Source organism: Quercus robur, chromosome 12 (genome assembly GCF_932294415.1).
Source record: "Quercus robur chromosome 12, dhQueRobu3.1, whole genome shotgun sequence".
NCBI classification, from domain to species: Eukaryota; Viridiplantae; Streptophyta; class Magnoliopsida; order Fagales; family Fagaceae; genus Quercus; species Quercus robur.
In genome coordinates, this window is record NC_065545.1 from 19,893,075 (window position 1) to 19,918,020 (window position 24,946).

General features: G+C 38.9%; 4 protein-coding genes across 4 annotated transcripts; 2 read left to right on the plus strand and 2 right to left on the minus strand.

Moving 5' to 3' along the window:
- Positions 1-2,207: 2,207 nt before the first annotated feature.
- Positions 2,208-2,807, minus strand: LOC126708256 (uncharacterized). Its single transcript, XM_050408058.1, has one exon. The coding sequence runs from the start codon at positions 2,805-2,807 to the stop codon at positions 2,208-2,210; it is 600 nt and encodes a 199-aa protein (XP_050264015.1).
- A 1,112-nt stretch (positions 2,808-3,919) lies between these two features.
- LOC126708257 (uncharacterized) lies at positions 3,920-5,038 on the minus strand. Its single transcript, XM_050408059.1, has 5 exons — positions 5,014-5,038; positions 4,632-4,838; positions 4,362-4,540; positions 4,058-4,301; positions 3,920-4,014 (listed from the first exon to the last, which is right to left on the minus strand). The coding sequence occupies exons 1-5, from the start codon at positions 5,036-5,038 to the stop codon at positions 3,920-3,922; spliced, it is 750 nt and encodes a 249-aa protein (XP_050264016.1).
- Positions 5,039-15,228: 10,190 nt separating this feature from the next.
- On the plus strand, positions 15,229-18,022 carry LOC126709038 (probable glutathione peroxidase 4). The gene is made up of 6 exons (XM_050409108.1): positions 15,229-15,432; positions 15,549-15,625; positions 15,774-15,835; positions 16,299-16,417; positions 17,417-17,584; positions 17,676-18,022. The coding sequence occupies exons 1-6, from the start codon at positions 15,379-15,381 to the stop codon at positions 17,706-17,708; spliced, it is 513 nt and encodes a 170-aa protein (XP_050265065.1). The 5' UTR covers positions 15,229-15,378; the 3' UTR covers positions 17,709-18,022.
- Positions 18,023-23,935: 5,913 nt separating this feature from the next.
- Positions 23,936-24,471, plus strand: LOC126710397 (small polypeptide DEVIL 14). The gene has a single exon (XM_050410828.1). It carries the CDS (start codon positions 24,034-24,036, stop codon positions 24,172-24,174), a length of 141 nt encoding a protein of 46 aa, XP_050266785.1. The 5' UTR covers positions 23,936-24,033; the 3' UTR covers positions 24,175-24,471.
- The last annotated feature ends 475 nt before the right edge of the window (positions 24,472-24,946 follow it).

Here is a 24,946-nt window from a genome sequence, read left to right on the forward strand (position 1 = left end):
CAATATGAGGGGCCACGACGATGTAAGCGAACAGGACCTCATCCACCTCAAGACTGGACATGATAGGTGGCCGCGATAGATATTCTTTAAGTTGTTGGAAAGCCAACACACAATCTTCGGTCCATTCAAATCTTTTCCACTTTTTCATCAAGAGGAAGAAAGGTCTACACCTATCCGCCGACCAAGAAATAAACCGGTTCAAGGCAGCAGCCATTCTGGTAAGCTTCTAGACCTCTTTGGGATTCCAGGGTGGTTTTAAACTGTTAATGGCTTTAATTTGATCAAAGTTGACCTCAATACCTCTGTGAGTCACCATGTATCCCAAGAACTTGCCTGATCCGACACCAAACGAGCACTTGGAAGCGTTTAGGCGCAACCTATGGTTCCTCAGGATTTTAAAGATGCTTCTGAGGTCTCTAACGTGCTCGGACACCACCTTACTCTTTACCACCATGTCGTCTATGTAGACTTCAATACTTTTGCCATACTAGGGTTCAAACATTCCTGTCATCATCCTTTAATAGGTTGACCCTACGTTTTTTAAGTCAAATAGCATCACCTTATAATGGTAGTTTCCAGTGGGAGTGATGAATGTTGTCTTTTCTTGGACGTCCAAGGTAAGTGGTATCTGATGATATCCTTGAAAGGCGTCTAAGAAACTCATCCGAGGATGACCACCGTTGCATCCACCAATTGGTCTATTCGAGGTATAAGGAAGGGGTCTTTTGGGCAGGCCTTATTCAAATCCGTGAAGTCCACGCACACTCGCCACTTCCCGCTCTTCTTCTTCACTACTATGGTGTTAGCCAACCATTCAGGGTAAAAGACCTCCTTGATAGCCCCTACCTTTTTGAGCTTCATCACCTCTTCCCTGACAGCGTCTACATGTTCTTTAGAGGGGCATCGAGGTGGTTCCTTCTGGGTAGTGACGGATGGATTAACATTCAAATGATTGCAGATGAAATTTAGGTCCACCCCTGAGGCCTCATAAGTGTCCCATGCAAACACATCAATGTTTCTTTTGAGGAAAACTAATAACTCTTCCTTCTCTTGAGGAGGCAGCTAAGCCCCGATCTAAAAGAACTTCTCCGGATCACCACCTATGATAAATTTTTCCAAATTCTTGCATTTCGGCTCTTCGGCTAGTCCATGGGATGGCGACTCCGAAGTTTTTGATTGCTATAAGTCCCTTTCAGTAGTGGCTGAGAAGCTAGTTTTGTGTCGATGTGAGATGGCGGCCATAAGGCATTGCCGAGCCACAGGTTGATTTCCCACAATTTCTTCGATGCGGCCCCCCGAGGGGTATTTCACTTTCTGGTGCAAAGTGGATGAGACGGCTTCCAGAGCATGAAGCCAGGGTCTGGGAACAATAGCCGTGTAAGGGGAATAGGCATCCACCACGATGAAGTCTACCTCCACCACTTCCAAACCAGTCTGTATGGATAGTCTGATCTGACCTTTTGGAATAACAGTCTTCCCCTCGAAACTAATCAGAGGGGAATTGTAAGTTGTCAGGTGCTTGGGTTTTAATCTCAGCCCCCTGTACAAGTCGAGGTACATGATCTCGACAGCGCTACCCTGGTCCACTAACACTTTCTTCACATCATACCCCCTATCCTGAGTGTGACCACCAGAGCATTGTCATGGGGTTGGATGGTTCCGATCTTGTCCTCGTCCGAGAAGCCCAGAACGGGTCGAATTTCCATTCTGGCTCTTTTAGGCTCTGAATTTTTGCTCTCGGCGAGAAATCGAGCTACAAACATTACTCTAGAGGGACAAGAATCGGTCCTACCGGGAGCAGCAAAGATGACATTGATCGTTCCCAAAGGCGGTCTTGAAGAATCATCCCTCTTGGGTTCCAAATTTGTTTGGCCCCCCCGACCATTGGAACGGTGCAATAGCTATTTCAGCTTCCTTTCTCGGACCAGTTAGTCCAAATGGTCCCACAAATTCCTGCAATCCTCCGTAGTGTGTCCCTGGTCTTGATGGTACCGGTAATAAAGGTTCTGGTTGCGTCTTAGGGGGTTTCCAGCCATTTTGTTTGGCCATTTGAAGAACGGTTCGTTCTTAGTCTTCTCTAGAACCTGGTGCACTGGCTCTCGAAACACTGCATTGACTGCCTGAGTATTGGTAGATTCTGACTGACCAGCAAAATCTCTCTGTGGCCGGTTGTTATTATATCGGTCTGACCTGAAATCCATCATTTCCTAAGGGATAACCTTATCATTTCCTTTACCCAATTGCTGGTCTTCCTCGACCCTCTTATACTTGTCAATCTGGTCCATGAGTTGGCGCAAATTCGTGATAGGTTTTCCCGTTAGGGACTTCCTTAAACCATGCTCGGTCGAGAGGCCGCTCTTGAAGGTGTTGATGGCGATGTCTTCAATGTTACCGTCCATCTCATTGTACATCTCCCAGTATCTGTCCGAGTATGTTTTCAAGGTTTCTCCCTTTCTCATACTCAAGGATAGTAGGGAAGATAAGGGCCGAGGGACTTTGTTGCAGGTGACGAAGCGAGAACCAAACACCTGGGTGAGCTCCTTAAAGGAGTTTATGGAATCGACCTTCAGGCTGTCAAACCATCTCATTGCTACGGGTCCTAGGCTGGATGGGAAGACCTTGCACATCAGGGTTTCGTCTCTAGAATGAACGGCCATTCTTTGATTGAAGTGGCTTACATGCTCTACGGGATTTGTCCTGCCATTATACATGGTAAACGTGAGCTGAGTGAACCGCCGGGGGAGTTTTGCTCGCTCAATTCTGCGTGTGAAAGGCGACCGGGAGATTTGATCCAACGCCTTGCCCATAATGTCATTTCCCACACCTTTTCGAGGGGGGCTCTTATGCCTACGTTTGTGGTAGTGCTCCTCTTCATAGGAGAAAGACTCGCTAGGTGGGGTCTTTGACCTTTGTCTGTAACTATCATCCTCTTCACTATCAGGGGAGGCGTCCGAGCTAGAGGAGGCTCGCCTTCACTGTCCATGGCGCAGCTTTCTCTTCAGCTGGTTGATTTTCAGTTGCAGTGCTCTGGTATTCTCTTTTAGAGAGAGATGACCCTTTCCCCGTGACTGGCTTCTTCCGGTTCGGGCACTATGCACACTCCTTTCTCGATCTCTTCTCCGCTCGAGGTTAACAAAAGGATTTTGTCGTTGGGATCCTATGGATTCTGCCTGTCGTGGATATGAACCTACCATGGTTGAATGTTGTGCTCACTAACACCCAAGTATTCCTCCCCACAGATGGCGCCAATTGTAAGGACCAGATTTGGACTTCTAACCCAACAAGTATATGGACTTAAGCCCAAAACAGCCTAAAATAATAAATTTGTAGAGAATGGGTTGGAAAACTGAGCTCTCGTGAACCAGATAACAGAAAAAACAGGTTTTGATGCAAAAAAGAGAAAGATAACAGAAGTTTGTTAAGGAATAACATTCTCAGATTGGTTCGAGGACACTGATTCTTAAATATTTACTCTTAAAGCTTTATTATAGATTTGTTTACAGTTTTTTCTCTTTCTTTTCCACGGATGGTCTTTCATGTTATATAGCCCTCTCTGGATCATCTTGATCCTATACTTGTTGATCATCTGAGCCCTTACTTGAGTATTTATCCCATCAAACACCCTTTTTGGCTTTTTGTGAGTTGCGTTCACCAAGGCAACACTGTTCAGAGGTCTTCTCCACATAAATGCGGCCAAAAAAGTAGCTGTAGTGCATTTAATACGGTGGTAGCAGCTTTCCCTTAGATATTTTTGAGTTTCCTTCCTTCTTGCATGCTCATGAGACACGTTCCTATCGCTGGAACTTCTTGGAGGGTTACCTTAGTTGCTGGAATGCATGCTTGAGCTACATTCATCATATCCGAGGAAGAGCTCCTCCTCAGATCACCTTCCATTCGTTCCTCACTTATAAGACTTTTACTAAGGACTCCTGATAACTACTTGCTTCTCCTTAAACAATTTAGCGTTCCTAGACAAAAGCCCAAGGCCCAACATGTCATTCTGGGCCTTTATCCCTACAAATATCATCCAAAATATTCCTATAGCTAATGAGCTCACCTGTCCTATGCTGAAGAGCATCAATGACAACAACAGAATCCCCTTCAATAACCACACGGGTAAGACCAATCTCTAAAGCAAACTGGACGGCCCGTTGGCAGGCCAAAGCTTCCAACTCAGCCACAGACCGACCAAGAGAAATGGGCATGGAAAACGCTCCAATAGCTGCACCACAATTGTAGCGCACTATAACACCTAATCCAGCCAAGTTTGAAGACCGAAAGACTGCCGCGTCAAAGTTAACCTTATAAATGTTAGGTGCTGGAGGACACCATTGTTACAAGGACGGAGGGCGAGGAGGGACCGACTCCTCATCTTGGGATTCCAAAAACTCTTGCAAAAGACTGTCGGCGCTGCTGCATATGCGATCAACAGGGAGGGCATTTTGACCAAAGTGCAACGCATTAATTCCTTCGATTCCAGATAATCCACGCAACAATAACAAAAATCTCAGCTCGATACTCATCTCGGCAATGCAGAAACCTGGACAGAAGCTCACAGAAACTAGCAGGTTGGATCGGAACTGCTTGGTGAAACCACTCTAGAGACGACCATACATTAGAGATTTCCTTACACAGCCAAAGAGCATGCACAGCATCCTCAGAATGCTCTTTACAGAGTTCACACCTATCAGAAGGGGTGATATGTCTTCGATGCAAATTCTCCATAGTTGGCAGAGCATCATTACAAGCCCTCCACACAAAAAACTTGATTTTATTTGGAACCCAGAGCTGCCACAGACCCTTCCAAAACTTCCTTTGATTATCCAAATTGGAGCTACCTGCAGTAGGAGTAGAATCACATAATACAATCAGTTTATATGCACTACTAGTAGTGAACATACCCGAAGGAGGGGAAGCCCAAGCAATACGATCAGGGGGTTGCCGAAAGCACAAAGGAATTCCCAAAATTATATTAGCTCATGAAGCTGACTTGATTCTTGGTATCCCTCTAACCTGCCAATCCATCCCAGATGAGCATGTATGGTTCCTCACCAAGAATGGTAAATACTCATCCTGTAGTGGCTACCACTTAATTGTTGGTGTAGAGAGAAACTTGAATCCAACCTGCTCTAATTCAGAGATGAAGCATAGGCTACGGAATAGCATCTGGGGCTTACAAATCCCTCACAAGGTTAAGCATATGATATGGAGGGCATCCCATAATGCCACCCCTACCCTCTGCAATCTGTGGAAAAGAAAGGCGGTGAATTCAATCCAATGCTCAAGATGTCTGACGGGAAGTGAAGACACTGTTCATGCCCTTTGGAGCTGTCCCGCTCTATACGTCATCTGGCAAGGTAACAAGGTCTTGACAAAATTGTTAAGATATGAGTTTGACACTTTCAGTGATTTGCTGGGGATGGTTTTTCTATTGAAAGAACGTGTTGATACTAATCTATTGGCTATCATTTTCTGGCTGATTTGGAGCAAAAGAAACTCGGACAGATGTAGGGATAAATTTGTGAAGATTACGCATATCAGGGGTCGAGCTAATACCCTTCTGCAGGATTTTCTTGCTGCACAGAATCCTCAGTATCAACCCAATACAGAGTCGGTCAGAGCAGTGAGATGGATCCCCCCAATATTGCCTCATTACAAAGTTAACTTTGATGGAGCATGCTTCACGACAGAAGGAGCAGCAGGCCTGGGAGCAATGATATGCGATGCTTCTGATAAGGTGTTTCGTGCTCTAGCCCAAAGAATAAAAAATCTCATCTCGGCAGCAACAATGGAGGCCCTGACATGTCGTAGAGCTATGTTTCTCGCCAAGGATGAAGGTGTTTTGGACTACATTTTTGAGGGGGATGCATAGACTATTATAAAAGCTATACTAGCGTCAGCCTCGCCACATCCGGAGTATGGACACGTGATTAATGATATCCTTCAATTATTTTTCGTGATCTCTTACTGCAATTTTTCGTGATTAATGATAAGGTGTTTAGGCAATTCAGTTGCTACTTTTTAGCTAGATCATCTAAGTTTGGTTGAGAGCTTTAGCTTTGTTAGAATTCTGTACCCGATGATATAGCTCCCCTAGTCACACGTGACACTTTGTAACTGTCTTTATCTTGTTTCCAATAATACAGGACCGCATGGTCTGGTTTCTAAAAAAAAAGTGTTTAGGTTGCTAAAAGTGGGCCAGATGATCTATTCCAATGTACAATATTTGTAACATATGATCTATATGTGTAGTTTTAGAGTCCAATGATCCACAGTTTTGCAAGATTTTCAGACCCGGACCATTCATTGAACCGTTAAAGGGAGATGTTCAAGGTTTTTGAGGTCGAACCGAGATCGAACCGGGGTCAAACCGTGATGACGTCATAATTAATTAAATAATTAATTAAAGCCTAAATATATATATTAAATTTATAAAACTAGCAAAATTGACAAGATATCTATATATGTGAGGGAAATTTAATGATTTTCAAGCATATATTTAATAATTAAATAAGAAAGTTAATAAAATAAAATAATAATCATGAAAACATTAAAATTTGTAATTAATTTTTGAAGTAAAGTTGAATATCTTTGAAGGATTTTAATTATTTTTTTTTTTTATTCCTTGTAAGAGATGGATAATTTAATTAAGTAGAATAAAATTGTAAAAAAAAAATTTGCTAAGGGGTTGGACCGCACGGTTCTCACCGATTCGTACGGTCCAAACCCGGTTTTAGCGGTTCACGGAATTAACAAAAAATCCAATTCTTTATGCTTAAAAAACCGGTTTTCATCCCGGTTCCCGGTTTTTACGGTCCGACCTCCCAGTCCGGTCCGGTTCTGAAAACTATGCAGTTTTGAATTCCTAGAAAGCAATTTAACAATCTGGGTAGAAAAACCAGATCTACACTTTTTTAAAAAAAATTTATTAGATTTTAATTAAATTTTTTTGTAACTTTTTTGAGTTTTTTTTTTTTTATTAAAAATGCTGGTCTCACATGGAATTTAAAAAATGTAAAAATTTTTTTTAAAATATTTTTTTTAATAGCCACATCAACATTTAATGTGTCAACAGTGCATTCAGTTTGCCACATTAGTAATTTTCGTTAGTGGGCTAACGGTAAGGAACAAAATAATCCGCATTTTTCATTTTGAGGACTAAAAGCGGTAAAATAGAAAAGTAAGGACAAAAATAAAAAAGTAGCCTTGCAAGCCAGGCAAAACCAACAGAGAAATGGTGGTCGATTTTAACTTAATTAATCCCCAAACTTTTCAAATTGTTGGGAATTTTTATGTAAGGAACGCTCTTTTTCTTAAAAATAAAAAATAAAAAATCCATTTGGGATAAAATGTCCAACCACCAATAAGTCAATGATCTTCCAAATTATATTTGTAAAACAAAATAACCAAAAAATATATATATATATATATATATATCATTCTTACCTTTCAATGTTAAAAACTTGGTGATATTTTGATAATATTACCTGAAAGAATAAAAAGGGTTTACAAAAAATATATCAATTCTCTCTAATGTTGTATTATTTTTCTTGTATAAACTAAAAATTATGTTAAAAGTTGAAACTCCCTTTTATTTAGTCTAAATTTATTTCATCAAATATTTTGTACCATCCATAAAGTCATACTCGCCTTAAACAGGTAGATAGATAGGCAAATAATTATTAATGGTTCTATAATTGTAATTGAACTGTTTGTTGTTGTTATTCTTTTCTTCTTCTTCTTCTTTTCTTTTTTTTTTTTTTTTTTTTTTTTTTTAGATCAGAGCATAGTTTTTAAGAACAAACAGAGAAAGTATTTCACATGGCATGACCCGAGTCCATTCATATAAAATCAGGATTATATTTTTCTTTCCTTGCCAGGGCATGAGCCACTGCACTTCCCCTGCCTACGAACATGGGAGAATTGAAACCAATCGAGGTCCCAAAGATAAAGTTTTATGTCATTAAGCAAGAAGACATTTAGTGCCATGCAAGGTGCTACTTACTATAGCTCAAATACAACAGTTTTTGAGTCACATTCGAGTAGCTCATTGAAGACTTATATTCTTGTTGAATTGTGTCGCTGGTTAGACAGATAAAGTCTTATAGTTTAGTGGTATTATATAAAAATAAATAAATAAATAAATTACAACATAACAATAAACGAATGAGAGAATTATTATTGAATTGTTATTATAAAATGGAAATTAAGAAAAAAATGCTTACAAAATTTTATCACACATTATGTAATTTTGTGCTACTTAAAATCTTATCTTCCATTCCTATAGATTAAAAAAAAATTAAAATCAAATCATATTGGTATATCTCAAATCAAGACGATACAATGATTTTTATAAAATTGGTATTGACTTATTCTTATTAATTTTTTTATAAATCATTGTTTTAGTTAAATTTAGGTAAACAAGTTATTTGACACATATTTTCACAACTTATCAAAATGAGAAGTTATGATTATTGAATTTTTATTATGATGAATTCCAGATGTAGAGACACGATCCTCAAACGACCCAACGATGAGGTTGGGCTCGCGCGTGAAAGATCCCCCACAATAATATTTGTAGAGAGTGGGCTTGAAAGGCTAGCGTTGGGTCACAGGGTGTTGGTACAGGCCGGACCTTAGATAAACCTAGACTAGAAAAGATCTTAATCCGGATATCCAAGCCCAATAGCTTTATAAATTGAGGGATTGGACTCCTCGGATCATGTCCGAGGAGCACTAGTGTTTTTCTCCGGTTACCCGTTGATGGGTTTTCCATGGTGGAGCGCATATATTATCCGGGCATTCTCATTCCTGGAGTTTTTCCCCAGGAAGTGAGATGGGGGTCCCCTTCTAATTAGTTTTCCTTTCCTTTTATACTAGCCTACGTTTGTTGTCCCTCGTCCACGTGTAGGGTCGATCTTTCCAGGACAGATATCTGTCCCATCAATCTAATCCCGAAATTGTTAGAGATGATCAATAAAGCCTAAGAATCCGGCTCTATTAGGTGCAGTGTCATATCAGTGAAGGGTATTAAGGACAACTCCCCCAAGATATTTTCTGATCTTTCAAGTTAGCTTGTATTCCACTCTAATCCATGAGACTTTGGGTCTGCCGAGGACTAAGCTGTCCTCGGCTGTATCTTCGGGCCACTTTGGGCTTCCTATTTTTGGACTTGGGCCCTGGCCTCCTTTAGTTTGGACCTGTGGACTCCCCATAAGCGAGCGGGCCAGGCCCATAAACTATTGGGCCCCACAATAGCCCCTCAAAACCCTGCTGTCCAACGTCTTGGTTGGAAAGGTGGGTTTTGGTAATATCGAGCCTTTATTGCGGCTCATTTAATTCAGCCCTTGACCAACGTGGGCGACTCTTCACCTTCCCGAGGAATGCGCCGGTCTACAAGACGTTTCCCTCAATTTACGCGTGATGCGTTTATGCCGTTTGGTTATCCGAAGCGCGCCTTTAATGTCTTCCTTTTACGAGACCTCCCAGATCTAACGGTTACTGATGGCGTGAGGAACGAAACAGATGTACATTGATCTGCGGATTTCCTTGGGGATTAGAACGTGTTACGCACCCTCGTCTTCCTCCCCTATATAAAGAGAGATGACAAAAAGTGATTCTCTCATATTCGAACCCTTCAGGCTTTTCCCCGAGTTCACTTCTTTCCTCTGGTTATACCCTATCCAATAATACATCCACCATAGCAGTCAGCCATGAATAAACCTTTCATTTCCCAGAAACGCCAAGTCCTAACAAAGCTTGAGATGGCTCGGTCGGGGCAAGGATGGCGGAGGCTCAAGATTTGCCTCCCCCCTCTTTTAGCCAAAATCCGAAGCAGGGACTCGTCACATCCCACTTCCGGTGTGACTGAGTCGAAAACCTCCCTTGTCATCTCCATCCGCTCTCTCACGAGCATACCTAATATGGCTCCAGTATGCTAAGAGTTAGGATTGAGGCAGGGACTAAATGCCCTTACTTCTTCCTCTCTTTGTTCACTGGCGCCATCCTTTGATTCCCCTTCTCTCTCTTTTGCTCCTTTCTATTTTCTTCATCTCTTCTCTCTTCTTCTCCTCCTTCCTGCTCATGTCCTCCATCTTCTTTTCCCTTTGCTCTCCTCAGCGACAAAAGCTTGCTGAAGTGCTTCCATGTGTTCCAATTCTTCTTCCTTCTCCTTCTCCTTTTCTATACAAAGTTCTTCTTCTGATATGAACAGTACTGAGGCATAAATTTTTAGAGAGACTTTGAAGGCGAGTTTAAAGGACACCTGGCGGTTTACTTATCTGTATTACGGATGTTATTACTGCTTCGACAGTTCATTTTTTGTATAGGCTTGTTCAAGCCCTTCCTTGTACGTTGTAATAAATTTCTTTATATTAATAAAATCTACTGTTATTCTATTTCGCATGTTCTGTTTATTTGTTTTAATAAATTTGCAAGTTCTACTCGGCACAGTAGTATAGCATTTGAACCAATGACAACTAAGGCCAAAATACTCGCTAATAAAAAGACGCCATAATAACTTTAACAAAATTATTATTCGACATAACAATCCGACCAGTGAGGAACGAGACTTACCTTAAAATTAGTCGAGGTGGGGACTAAGTGTTCGATAAGGTGTAATAAGTAGTTATCCGAGGACATGCCACCTTCCTAATGAACAATTTCCTTAGGCTCACGATCATCAGTTCGTTTCGCCATCTTCTTAACACACTGGCCTTAACTTTTTCCCGTATTTGAGCCGAGAAACTTCTCCATCCGAGCAGTTGATTTCCCAAAAGGCCTGAGTCCGAGGACTTCGCAAAGCCTGGGTTTTATTTAAAACTTACGCTTTTCCTTTTATGTACTTGGCTTCCCCATAGACTTGAGTCCGAGGATCATGCAAGCCCTAGGTTCTGTCCAAGACTTTTATGTCTTTGGTTTCCCCATAGGCTTGAGTCCGAGGATCATACAAGTCCCAGGTTCTGTCCAAGACTTTTGTCCTTGGTTTCCCCATAGGCTTGAGTCCGAGGACCATACAAGTCCTAGGTTCTGTCCAAAACTCTTCGAGTTCAGATTCTCCCTTTCATCAGGCATTTCATAAGGCGCCGAGCAGGGGTTGTCCTCGGCAACGGCTATTGCTCGGCGTGGGCCACAGTACCTGGGCCCTCACGCAAAGCGGGCCTGGGCCGCGAATCCATTTAGCCCATGAATTAAGGGATATTTCTACAACCTCTGGCCACACGGTACTCTCTGATGTCACAATGACTGAGGTGCGCCTTTACGAGGCTCTTTAATCTTGTGGTTGCAGTTGATGTTGGAAGTTGAGCCAGAACTGTTTTGTCTGTAGCGTACCTTGGGATGCTGCGTGAGTTGACTGCCACCCCCTTATCTTTTCAAATAAACAGGAGGAGGAGAAAGTTGCTTTATATACGCACAACTCCTTCAATTTTCTCCCATATCATAACTCCCACTTCCGGAGCTCTCCTCCCTTGACATAACATGTCTAAGGCAGGGGTTGGGAAGAAAGAACTCTCTCCGCCGCAGAAGCACCGTGTCCTCATGAGACTCAAAGTAGTAAGGTATGGGCACAGGAAGCATAAGTTCAGGAGAACACTCCATTTCGACCGAGGGGGAGGGGGGTCTCTCCCTCTTTTAGTCAAAATCCGAAGCAGGTTCTGTCCATGCCAGAATTTTGGTGTGGCAGAAGAAAGATTTTCCGCCATCAGCGCCTCTGCTTTGCGGCAGGCGTATATTTAGAGAAAGCCCCTCAACCTCCAACTCCCTGCACCTTTCCTTCAACGGTGTCAGGCTCAAGTTGGGTCTCTTTTGCTGTTTGAGTTGTGGGCATGTGAAAGCATTGAGGAAGAACAAGGTCTTGGGGCTGTAGTCAACCTCTCCGCTGACCTACTTCCTTAGCTTCATTTTATTCTCTTGTATCTTCCTTTCTTTTCGGTTATGCAATGAGTTTTGACGCAAACTGATTCCAGCTTTTCATTGTACGCTGTACTATTTCTTTGTTTTAGTGATAATGGAAATTTCTTTACTTGTTTTGGATACTGTTCCTTTGATTACACTACTTTGTGAGTGAGTGTACCCCATGCGTGTGTTTCTTTCAGAATATTTAGAGCAGAATAGCTTGAAACATAATCTAACTAACTCCAATTTATCAATACTACCAGGCATTATATCGATAATTCATAGTAAATCAAACTTAGGAAACTAACCGGGATAACAGTCGAATATTCTGTGATAAGCGTGTGAACACCGCCCAAGGCTGATAATCTCTAAATAATCCATCCGAGCAATCGACTGGGAAGTAGGGGACTCCGATGGTGCTTTTGTGTACTTGGCTTCCCCATAGGCCTGAGTCCGAGGATCATATAAGGCCTAGGTTCCGTCCAAAACTTACGGTTTTTATTTTGCGTACTTGGTTTCCCCATAGGCTTGGGTCCGAGGACCATGCAATGCCTTGGTTCTGTCCAAAACCTGTAAGATCTCTTTCTTGTACTTGGTTTCCCCATAGACTTGGGTCCGAGGACCATGCAATGCCTTGGTTCTGTTCAAAACTTGTAAGATCTCTTTTTTGTACTTGGTTTCCCCATAGGCTTGGGTCCGAGGACCATGCAATGCCTTGGTTCTGTCCAAAACCTGTAAGATCTCTTTCTTGTACTTGGTTTCCCCATAGGCTTGGGTCCGAGGACCATGCAATGCCTTGGTTCTGTCCAAAACCTGTAAGATCTCTTTCTTGTACTTGGTTTCCCCATAGGCTTGGGTCCGAGGACCATGCAATGCCTTGGTTCTGTCCAAAACTTGTAAGATCTCTTTTTTTTTTTACTTGGTTTCCCCATAGGCTTGGGTCCGAGGACCATGCAATGCCTTGGTTCTGTCCAAAACCTGTAAGATCTCTTTCTTGTACTTGGTTTCCCCATAGGCTTGGGTCCGAGGACCATGCAATGCCTTGGTTCTGTCCAAAACTTGTAAGATCTCTTTTTTTTTTTACTTGGTTTCCCCATAGGCTTGGGTCCGAGGACCATGCAATGCCTTGGTTCTGTCCAAAACCTGTAAGATCTCTTTCTTGTACTTGGTTTCCCCATAGGCTTGGGTCCGAGGACCATGCAATGCCTTGGTTCTGTCCAAAACTTGTAAGATCTCTTTTTTGTACTTGGTTTCCCCATAGGCTTGGGTCCGAGGACCATGCAATGCCTTGGTTCTGTCCAAAACTTGTAAGATCTCTTTTTTGTACTTGGTTTCCCCATAGGCTTGGGTCCGAGGACCATGCAATGCCTTGGTTCTGTCCAAAACTTGTAAGATCTCTTTTTTGTATTTGGTTTCCCCATAGGCTTGGGTCCGAGGACCATGCAATGCCTTGGTTCTGTCCAAAACTTGTAAGATCTCTTTTTTGTACTTGGTTTCCCCATAGGCTTGGGTCCGAGGACCATGCAATGCCTTGGTTCTGTCCAAAACTTGTAAGATCTCTTTTTTGTATTTGGTTTCCCCATAGGCTTGGGTCCGAGGACCATGCAATGCCTTGGTTCTGTCCAAAACTTATAAGATCTCTTTTTTGTACTTGGTTTCCCCATAGGCTTGGGTCCGAGGACCATGCAATGCCTTGGTTCTGTCCAAAACTTGTAAGATCTCTTTTTAAGTAGTCTTTTCTCTATACTTATTTATTTTTCGAAGGTTAGCCCCTAGGCCAGGGAGGGGAGAGTTGGCTTGAGGCCGGAAGCCCCTAGAGCTGCCCGTGCCGTTAGCAATGCAAGGCGTAGCCCCTAGCAGAAGCTTATGGCGGAGCAACAACTGCACGTCGCCGGAGATGGGAAAGACTCGTGAATCTTTGCTTGCTAGAGAACTGACTCATGCGCCACCCGTGCCAACGCGCAAGCCTTCCCACAGACAGCGCCAATTGTAGGGACACGATCCTCAAACGACCCAACGATGAGGTTGGGCTCGCGCGTGAAAGATCCCCCACAATAATATTTGTAGAGAGTGGGCTTGAAAGGCTAGCGTTGGGTCACAGGGTGTTGGTACAGGCCGGACCTTAGATAAACCTAGACTAGAAAAGATCTTAATCCGGATATCCAAGCCCAATAGCTTTATAAATTGAGGGATTGGACTCCTCGGATCATGTCCGAGGAGCACTAGTGTTTTTCTCCGGTTACCCGTTGATGGGTTTTCCATGGTGGAGCGCATATATTATCCGGACATTCTCATTCCTGGAGTTTTTCCCCAGGAAGTGAGATGGGGGTCCCCTTCTAATTAGTTTTCCTTTCCTTTTATACTAGCCTACGTTTGTTGTCCCTCGTCCACGTATAGGGTCGATCTTTCCAGGACAGATATCTGTCCCATCAATCTAATCCCGAAATTGTTGGAGATGATCAATAAAGCTTAAGAATCCGGCTTTGTTAGATGCAGTGTCATATCAGTGAAGGGTATTAAGGACAACTCCCCCAAGATATTTTCTGATCTTTCAAGTTAGCTTGTATTCCACTCTAATCCATGAGACTTTGGGTCTGCCGAGGACTAAGCTGTCCTCGGCTGTATCTTCGGGCCACTTTGGGCTTCCTATTTTTGGACTTGGGCCCTGGCCTCCTTTAGTTTGGACCTGTGGACTCCCCATAAGCGAGCGGGCCGGACCCATAAACTATTGGGCCCCACACCAGATATTATAAATCACAATTTACAATACAGCCTCTTTTTTTCGAAATCGGCAAAAGAGGTCAAAGTTTGTTTGGTTTTTGTTTGTTTTATTTTTTCTTCAGATAGAAATCTTACTTTAAACGAACTTGAGCGTAATCTAACTAGAGATGTTATTATAATGAATTCCAAATATTATGAATCACAATTTACAAAACAACCTCTCTTAATTGGAATCTGTAAAAGAGGTAAAAAGTCTGTTTAGCTTTTGGTATTTTTTTTTTCCTCAAATGGAAATCTTAATTTAAACTAACTCAAGTGTATAATTTGACAAAAGGTCAAAGTTTGTTTGGTTTTTTTTTTTTTTTTTTTTTTTTTTCCTCAAATAGATATTTTACTTTAAACTAACTTAAAGGTAATTTAACATTAATTGTGATGCCTCCACAACATTTTTATAATATTGGTTTTAATTTAAATCTATCACTTCAATTACTATTTTATCTACCTATAACAACCATTAATAACCTAACATTTAAGTTTTGTTGTAAAAATAGCATTGACTTGGTATTTTTCAAAACATAAAAGATAAAAATGAAACCATTAACCGACCCATGAGGTCCCAAATAAGTAGTAACAACAGAACAGAGCAAAACAAGCTAGGCCTCTGCCGTACGTAAGACGAACTCGTTTGAAACCACTGCTTCTTCTTGGTACTCAAAATAAAAATAGGAAAACCTATTTTCTGTTTCCATCAAACTCAGCAAAATGGGTGGTAATCAGTCTGTCCCAGAAAAATCTATCCATGAGTTCACTGTCAAGGTAATTTTTTGTTTTGTTTAATTCCATTCCATTCAATCACAAAAACTGATCTTTCTCTGAAAATTCTGGTTTTTTTTTTTTTTTTTCTTTTCCTTTGGTTGTGGGAATTGGTGCAGGATGCTAAGGGCAAAGATGTGGACCTTAGCATTTATAAAGGCAAAGTGCTTCTTGTGGTTAACGTTGCTTCCAAATGGTTCATAAACTTTTCCTTGTTTTACTTCTTTGGGATTAGATTTTGTGTTTTTTTTTTTTTTTTTAATTAATTGGGAGGTCTTTGTATAACCAAATAACTAACTAAGTTTCAATTTTTGCTCATGGGGTTTTTGATTTTGAATGAATAGTGGGTTTACAGACTCGAATTACACCCAGTTGACTGAGGTTTACAGCAAATACAAGGACAAAGGTTTGGGCTTTTGTGCTCTTCTATCAATTTTTTCGATTCCTGTGTGTGTGTGTGTATTTATGTACTTACGTGTATGAAAATGAGCTTTGTGATCCACCTGTTATTGATTTAGTTGGAATTTCCTATTTATATGATGAATTAAATCTCAAAAAAAAAAAAAAATCTGCTTTGTTACCTTCGTTCTTTGTCATATACCCATGTTGGATTTTTCTGGTTACTACTATTATCTGCGGTCTTATGAAATAGTACCGATCAAAATGTTGTTAATGTTTTTGCTTTTTTTTTGGTCATTGTTGAGGGGAAATTACAGTGTGATGACAATCTCATAAATAGTTTTTGATATGGGTTGTTTAATATATTCAGTAGTGATTTAGCTTTGTAATTATCAGTTAAGGCACAAGTCAATAATTTTAATTTTATCCATGAGTGTTACAGTTGACCACATGTTTTTGGGTGATTTCAGGTCTAGAAATCTTGGCATTTCCATGTAATCAATTTTTGCACCAAGAGCCTGCTACAAGCCAGGAGGTACAAGAATTTGCCTGCACGCGATACAAAGCTGAATATCCAATATTTCAAAAGGTAATCTGATTTTTTTTTTCTTCTTCGTTATAATGGGATTTTCTGAATTCCATATAAGACATCAGTATTACACATGCATGGCATGTGCGCACACACACTCACAGTCACTGTTTAGGATCTTGTAATATTTGGAGTTCTTTTGCATGGATTGCAAATTGAAGTATAATTATTGCCTTTTGGTGTCATGTTATGTTCTCTGTCAGAAAGCAATTTTTGGAACTTGCAAATTAAAAACCTGTAATGGGAACTTGTGCTTTTCTCTGCAAGATGCTGCAAGAACCATGAATCTTTTAGTCCATGTGAATAGATCAAGTTGTTAGCTTTACTCTCTGGAATTTCTTAAAAGAGGATGAGTTTAACTAATTAGAATGAAATGGAGAGGGAAGTGGTTGCTAGATCCCTTGCTGCCTCATCATTCCCCCAGCAGTTGGAATGTTCTGCGGTTTCTGTTTTTTGAAGAAGCACATCATATCTCAAAGTATCTTGAGGGGCATGATTGATACTGGTCAATTCAAATATAGATGTGAGAATGAGAAAAAAACTTCATTCTAAGAATATAAGTTCATGTTATGGTTAATTCAGAGAACCATTTGGGAAGTTAAAAAATAAAGATCAGTTCATATTCTATGTTAAGAATTGTCTAGAATTTTGAAAAATATTGGATTATTTTGGGTTCCAATTTTAAATGAAGCATTGGAGGTAATTTTGGGACTCTTGGGTATGGACGACAATGTCAAGTTTTCTTGGGAGTTGATAATCTGGCTCTAACTGAGGTTGGAAGTGACGGGAAACAGAATAGAAGTTGACATTACATCAGAGCTACATAATTTTACCTTTCATGTATACTGTTGCTTATTTCCCATTTAAATAATTGCACTATTATGTTTGTTGGCTTTTCATCCATAAATATCGTTTGCCAAGTAAGTCAGAACTTTTTAAGATTGACTATTTCACAATCGGCAATCTACCTAATAGATCTCTGCTTCCCTTTATATCTAGATACGTTGCAATGGATCGGATACCGCGCCTGTCTACAAGTTCCTCAAATCAAGTAAAACTGGATTCGCGGGGTCTAGGATAAAGTGGAATTTCACCAAGTTCTTATTGGATGGGGAAGGCCGTGTCATTCAACGCTATGGCTCATCCATTTCTCCTTTGTCCATTGAGGTATCATTTCTTGCTCTCTCCAAGAGAGCATTGTTAGCTTGCTTTCTAGTATTCTCATTCCTCCCCCCTTTCATTTGTATGTTTGACGCAGGGTGACATCAAGAAAGCATTGGGAATTGCATGAGACTAGTACTCAGTTCTGCTAGTAAGAATAAATTTATTCAAAGCTACTACTATTGGTGCCAGAAATTTTTTATGGTAATTATGTTTTAGGTATTCCTGAGTCTTATATATCTGTATTTCCCATATAGGAATTTCACTTCCTTTGTTGTAATTGCCAGTTTCTGTGCTTATGTATTGATGGGATGTATTGTTAAAGATTTAGTTGTTCAAATGAGTGAATCACTATGTGCGGTTGAAAAAACGTTGAGAAGTATATACATCCATTTTTAGAGGGTTTTGTTAAGAGCTTGCACGCAAAGCTCACCTCCACCTTAATCACATGATTTGTATGTCAAAGTGTCACAAGAATGTTTCAATTAACAGCCTGCACCTTTAATTTTTTGGCTGATACTGTATTGAATCTAAGACTTTAAGTCTTTCCCTTCCTTTTAATAAGGGCCGGTATTGGATTAATACCTGATCGCAGGGGCCTGATCGGAGGGAGAGACTGGCTGCTTTTATGAACTTAAATTTTAAATTTTTTCACAACAGGTTAAGGTGATAAGTTGTGATTAGTAGGTAATTAAAATGGTCTTTGTGATAGGATTGTGAAACTGGTGACTTATAGCCACCAATTACAACTTCTCAATGTCACCTCAATAAGTAGTGAAAAAAAGTTATTTCTACTGATCAATATTACCTAAATAAGTTATAAGTCTCCAAAAAAAAAAATATATTCCTAGTCGAATTGTTGAAACATAGGGTTAGGTAATTGGGTCAATTACTTCTTGATGTTGGAATGCATGCATTTACAATATTTTGTCTTTCTTTCCATAAAAAAAAAAAAAAAAAAAAAAAAAAAAAAAGGAGTTGTTTTTCTTTAAAAATAAAATAAATTAAAAAAAATTAGTGAGTGTGCAAGTATATGAACCAAGGTCCTTATCATGAGAAGACTTTGGGAACGCTATTGAGTGGCCCATGGGAAAAAAAAATCGAAGTTAAAATAAAAGTTTTCATTAATAATTAAAAATTGACAACAGGCTGATTTGCAACTTTTCGCCTGTCCATTTGGCTGGCAGTTTTTACTTTGGTTTCTAGTCTTTTGCCATTTATCTCCACTTTTTAGTTTTTGGAGCATTCCCTTGCTAAATGGACTAAAAAGTCAATTTAGCAACCAATACTCTCAAAATGCCTTGTACAGCAAAAAAGCTAAACTCAAAATAATTGACTATCAGTTACCGCTACCGTTATCTATAGTGGGCTATCTATAGTAGCTCACTGTAGCTTAAAATTTAAAACAAAAAATAATTTTCTATGTGTGGTGTTAAAAAAATAGTATTTTAATGTGTCGATGGATGAGATTGTTATTTATTCTATTGGATATATTATTTTATTGTGTTATTTATATTATTTTAATGTGTTGAACGTAAAATAAGACCTTTGATATTGAGAGTATTAGAGCATTCACATCAGCTCTTAGATAATTGTGTATAAATGTGTAAAATACACATTTTGACCATTTTTACACATTTTGAAGCAAAAAACACACTACATCAGTCCATCTAAAATCATGCATAATTATCTAAAATTTTCAACGAGTTACAGTACCCGTGTAAATTTACATAGGCACTGTAGCATGTGTATTTAGTTTTTTATTAATTTCCGTTCGCACCAATTTTTCTCTCTCTTCTCCGTGCACAATGACCTCAACTCCTCATCTTCTTTTCCTCAGATGCACACAAACACATCCTCACAAAAAAAATCAACACAGAAATATACTTGCTAAAAAAAAAAATTCTTTTCCTCAGATGCACACAAACACATCCTCACAGAAAAACCAACACAAAGATATACTTGCTAAAAAAAAAAAAAAAAAAACCCAAATGGAAAAACAAACAAACCCAAACGGAAAAACAAAAAAGAGACAGATTGGTGCTTAAAAACCAACACAGAGATATACTTGCTAAAAAAAAAAAAAAACCCAAACGGAAAAACAAACAAACCCAAACGGAAAAACAAAAAAGAGACAGATCGATGCTTATCGAAACGATCGGAGCTCGTGGGTCTCGCTTGGTCGAAGCTCGTGGGTCTTGCTTGGTCGAAGCTCGTGGGTATGGGTCTTGATCGGAGCTCGGAGCTATGGATCGATGCAGCTGTGGATCGGTGCTACTGTGGATCGATGCTTGTGATCGGAGCTATGGATCGATGATCGGAGCTGTGGATCGATGCTTGTGATCAAAGCTGTGGATCGATGCTTGTGATCGGAGCTGTGGATCAGTGATCGAAGCTGTGATGATGTGGATTGGTTTGTGACCGAGAGGGAGAGAGATGAGACAGAGAGATAGACCGAGAGGGAGAGACCGGGTATGGAGAGATAGAAGAGAGAGAGAGAGAAATCAGAAAATATGATAGAGAGGGAGAGAGAGCGCATATAAAAACGAGTGAGGTGAGAGAAATAATAAAATAATTAAGAAAATTGATTATTTAAATAAGAGGGGTAATAGAATAGATGAACTGATGTGGGTGTTTTGTAAAAGTGATAGTGTAAAATAGAAAAAGTAGATTTTTGGTATAAAATAGACGGAATTTTTTAAACGAGCTGATGTGAATGCTCTAAAGTGTGGTGTTAAAATAGATAAAATAGTATTTTGAGTTGCTAAAAGATATATTTTTTTAGTTCTTATTGTCAATGTTCTAACCAAATAAGCAACAAAAGTACAAAACTAATTTTTATCCCTTTTTTTCCCCTCATCCTTAGCAAATAAACTGTCAGAAATTACTGGATAGCAATCCCACTAGATTCAATCACCTGGAAAATATGAGTTATAGATTTGCCTCTATCTTATAATTTATAAGAGAAATGTTTATGTCCACAACACTTTCACAGAAAATCTTAAGTGACAAGTTGTTATTAGTTATTACGGTGAACAAAAAAGTAATTTAAGTTGTGGATTCAAATTAGCACCAATAACAACTTATCACCTATGATTTGTTATAAAAGTGTTATGAAAATGTTGTGGACAATAGTGCTTCTCTATAATTTCTTATCTTCTTGAAATTTCTCATTTGCATTTTTTCCCCCTTTTTTCTTGGCCTAAAAACTTGTGTGTTACCCAAGGATCTTCTCCCGGCAGGTTTTTTTTTTTAATTTTTTTTTATTTTAATTATTTAAAAAAAAAAAAAAAAAAAAAAAAAAAAAAAAAAAAGAGAAGATTATTTCATTCATGGTACAAATACATAAGCAGTTGAAACTTGAAACAGTAGAAACTGCAGACTTAAAATTCAAAACATTGAAATTCCTATTGACTAGCATACTTCAAAAATATAGAAAAAGTGATAAGCCATGAACTACAATGAACCCTGTTATGTATGGAATTCTTTACTTTTTGGCTTGCAGCAAGACCTATTCTAACAAGTAAACAACAACCATGACAAACTAGATCAATCTTTCATCCCAATCTGATATCTGCCTCTAAAATTCCCAATACAGCTTGAACTTTTACTGCTTCAACTAACAAAGTGCATTTAAAGTGGCATAACCACAAGGTCCACAACATTCACTTCTCACACCAATTTGTAGCTACACCTACACATAATGTTGTCAACCACCTCTCCTCCCTTCTCTCTTTAACTTTTTTATTTCACGTGCGCATTTAATTTCCTAATCATCAAACCATATCATAAGATCAACACTCATCTGGTCCATCCAATTCCAAATACAGATTATTATATCAGCTACATATTATCACATTTTAGCACACCACACAAACCTTATCCCTTCAAAATTTTCTCAACATAGATAAAGCTTGAACCACTCTTTAAGGTAGTCCTTATGAATGGGACATAGTTTTGCATGAGGGCCAGGCCCAGATAGAGAGAATCTTTATTCATTGGGGTCCATGGACAGTGACTTGGATCAGACTTGTTGCTATCCAAATTCTCTAAATTTGAATAGGGTTGCTCTAACTTGGCCCAATGTGTCTACCTTTGGTGTCACATACGTAGCCCTAGTAAAGTAAATGTTGAAGGTGAGGGCTCAACATTTGTGTTGACCTAAAGTTGTGACAGTAGGGATTCAATTTTCAAAAAGATGTGTTGCATGGAAATGACTTTGAACTGGTTTGTCACTGCCAGCAATGATAAGTGGCCGGCATGTTGGATTGACTAGGACTATATTTTGGTTTTAGCTTAGCTCGACATGGTGCACGTGATCATGGAGTTTTGTGAGGGTACAACTGTGACTGACCATGACCATGTCGTAATAGAAAATGAATGATGATGATGATGATATTACCACTGGGTTAGACATAGAGATAATGACGAAGTGCAAATCAATATCAATCTATAACTGTGAAAGAATCAATGTCTAGCTAGTAAGAACATTGGATTTAGACATTTTGGTGACTGGATGAGAATGGGTACAAGAGCATGAAGATGTGTTCAGTGCCAAAAATGGTGTTGCATATGGTGCAAATTCTTTGAACTAAATTTCTATCATGAAGATCTTGCTATATATGACACACAAGTACTAATGCCAAACACCATTTTTACAAAAAAGAAATCTTATACAAATTTGCAAATGGAATAAATGGTTCCTTTATAAATTAATAATTATATGTTTGGTTTTACTTTTGCCAAAGTTTTACTACTTGATACTAACTTTTTTTATTAATAATTTCAAATTTTCATAGTTAGATTATGCATTCTCCTGGTTTTATATATATAGAGAGGGGGGAGAGAGAGAGAGAATCAAGTTACATCTAGTGTAATTCTTTGTTAATTTTACATCACTTAATAATTTTTTATTATATAAATATATTGAAAATATTATTGTTGGATTACACGTTTTCATTATTCTTAACACATACTAAATTTCATATTAATCAATATTATTTACTAGTTTGATGTATAAATTAATCCTTGATGTGTAATTTTAAAATACAAAATAACTTGAGGTTTAAACATTTTTTAAAATTATGTAGTTATCAATCTTTTAATATTTTGAAATTTTGCAAGCATGAATGATGTTAGAAATATTAGTCAATAGTGAATTTGTCAAGCAAAAAAAAAATACATCTAATAAAAAATTATGGAATGATTTAACATTGAAAAAAAAAAAAAAAAGTTCTAAGTTATATAATGTGAAAGTTGAAGTCAACCCTCTCTCGCTCTCTCTCTCTCTCAAACACACACTACACTACACTACAGATTATTGGTAGAAAGCTTTAATCCTTCATCCCCACCTCTCATTCCCAATAATCAACATCTATTGAGCCAGCTAATATAATTTAACATCCAGGTTGGGGTTATTGACTAGATTAGATTAGACAAATGGATTTGTGAATTGTTCAGTTTGCCTTTCAACTTTTAATGATGAAATGATCCTTTGGCTTGGTTGACCCTTCTTACCTATCGTGTTGATCATGCTGATAATAGTCTCTAATCAATGAAACACGTAAGGTAGTGTGTCTTTGTGATAAACTTATTAATTACTATTGTCTATCCACTTTGACATCTATATTTTCATCATATTAAAATGTTGCTATGACCTCATGTTAACTATTATTAATTTCTAATAAAAACAAAATATTAATAATTAGAATATGAAAGTACCCTTTTTGGCAATCGATGTAAATTAATCATCCATCTATCATTTGATCTTGGTATTACATCACGATTTCAAGTCTGTAAATAAGCTCATGGTCATTTTAAAACAAAATATAGAAGATAAAAATAAATAAATAAATAAAAGGAATGTTGTTGAAACAAACAGTTGCAATTTGTCTAGTAGTTTTCAGTTTCCAGTTTGATTAATGGATAAGCTGGGTTTATGTAGAGATTACAATCAAATCAAGTGAAGGAACAAACAGGTGCATGCATTAAAGAAATCATATAGTTTTTGTGTCTTCACAAATATAAAATTTATAACAATATGTATGAAAAAGATGATCAGGGGTATTTTTCTCATTTGAAAAAAAAAAAATTAATTACAAAAACAAACTTAGTATTTGTATTTAATGCGCATGCATCCATGCGAGACAAGGGTGACCCTCTTTGAGCAGAAGTTGATGAGAGATCATTATCATGCGGGTTTGGCAAGGAGACAAGATAATAGGTCTGCTTGTCTTCTTATTTGGACAATGGGACCTTTCCTATTAGCCCAACCAGAGGCCAACATTTGTCACCCACCACATATTGATTATTTCATATCTCCCACTCCCTCTCCCTCTATATAAGGCCTAAATGCCCAAGACCCCCTCAGGACCACAAAACAACTTCAATACCAACCAAAGTTCCTAGTTACAGCACCAAATTTGTTTACTTCTTCCATTTCAGCATAGGCAGACATGGCAGCTAACACATTCTCATCAACAAGGAGTTTGAAGGTTCGATCATGGCAACGATGCTCAAAGCAAGTTAGAGAGCGGCGGGCACGGCTCTATCTCATATGGAGATGTACAGTGATTCTCCTATGTTGGCATGACTAAGCTCTTGGAGAGCAGTTAGAGCTCCATTTGAAGCTTGGCCTTCAATTAGTCTTTGCCTAACTGACTAGGTGGAAGCTCGTATACCTGGGAGCTGTGGCCTTGTGGGAGTTTAATTAGCATTGAGTAAAGCAGGATTTGATGTATTTTTGGTTATAAGAGACAAAAATCAGATCAAACTGGGAATGTCCAGTGGATGTATAAAAGACAAGTACCATAGGAAGAAAGCTGAATTAGCTACATGTTTAAGTTATGTTTTGCTAGTGTGTATATGTATCTCTCATAGCTACTGTTTTTCAACTTGCTGGGCCCTTCACTCTCTAAAGATGAAACTTAATCTGGTGAGTGGTGACACATCTCATCCTTGGAGCAATTACCTCTGCAGACTCCAGCTACCTCTTAACCATCAATGGATGTATGACATAACAGCCAAATATGCATTCAACTCTGTTGTTGCCTTAAATAGGTCAAATCAAAGTTTTACTTCTAAGAAGCCGTAGCACCAATTGCCACGATAAACGTCATGGTTCAGTTTATCATGGTTCAAAGAATGTATGTGCATAGAATATACACATCCTTTGTTTTACAGTGTATGAGTCTCACACAACAATAAAGCCCACATACTATGTAACAGACGAGGTATATATTTGATATATGAGATAATTATTATTACAAGGTTCCTATCCAAGTTTGACTAATTTTTAATGTCATAAGTAAAGCCTTTGACTCATGCAAGAAAAAAAAAAAAAATTTGGCCTCTTTTTTATGTAGATAT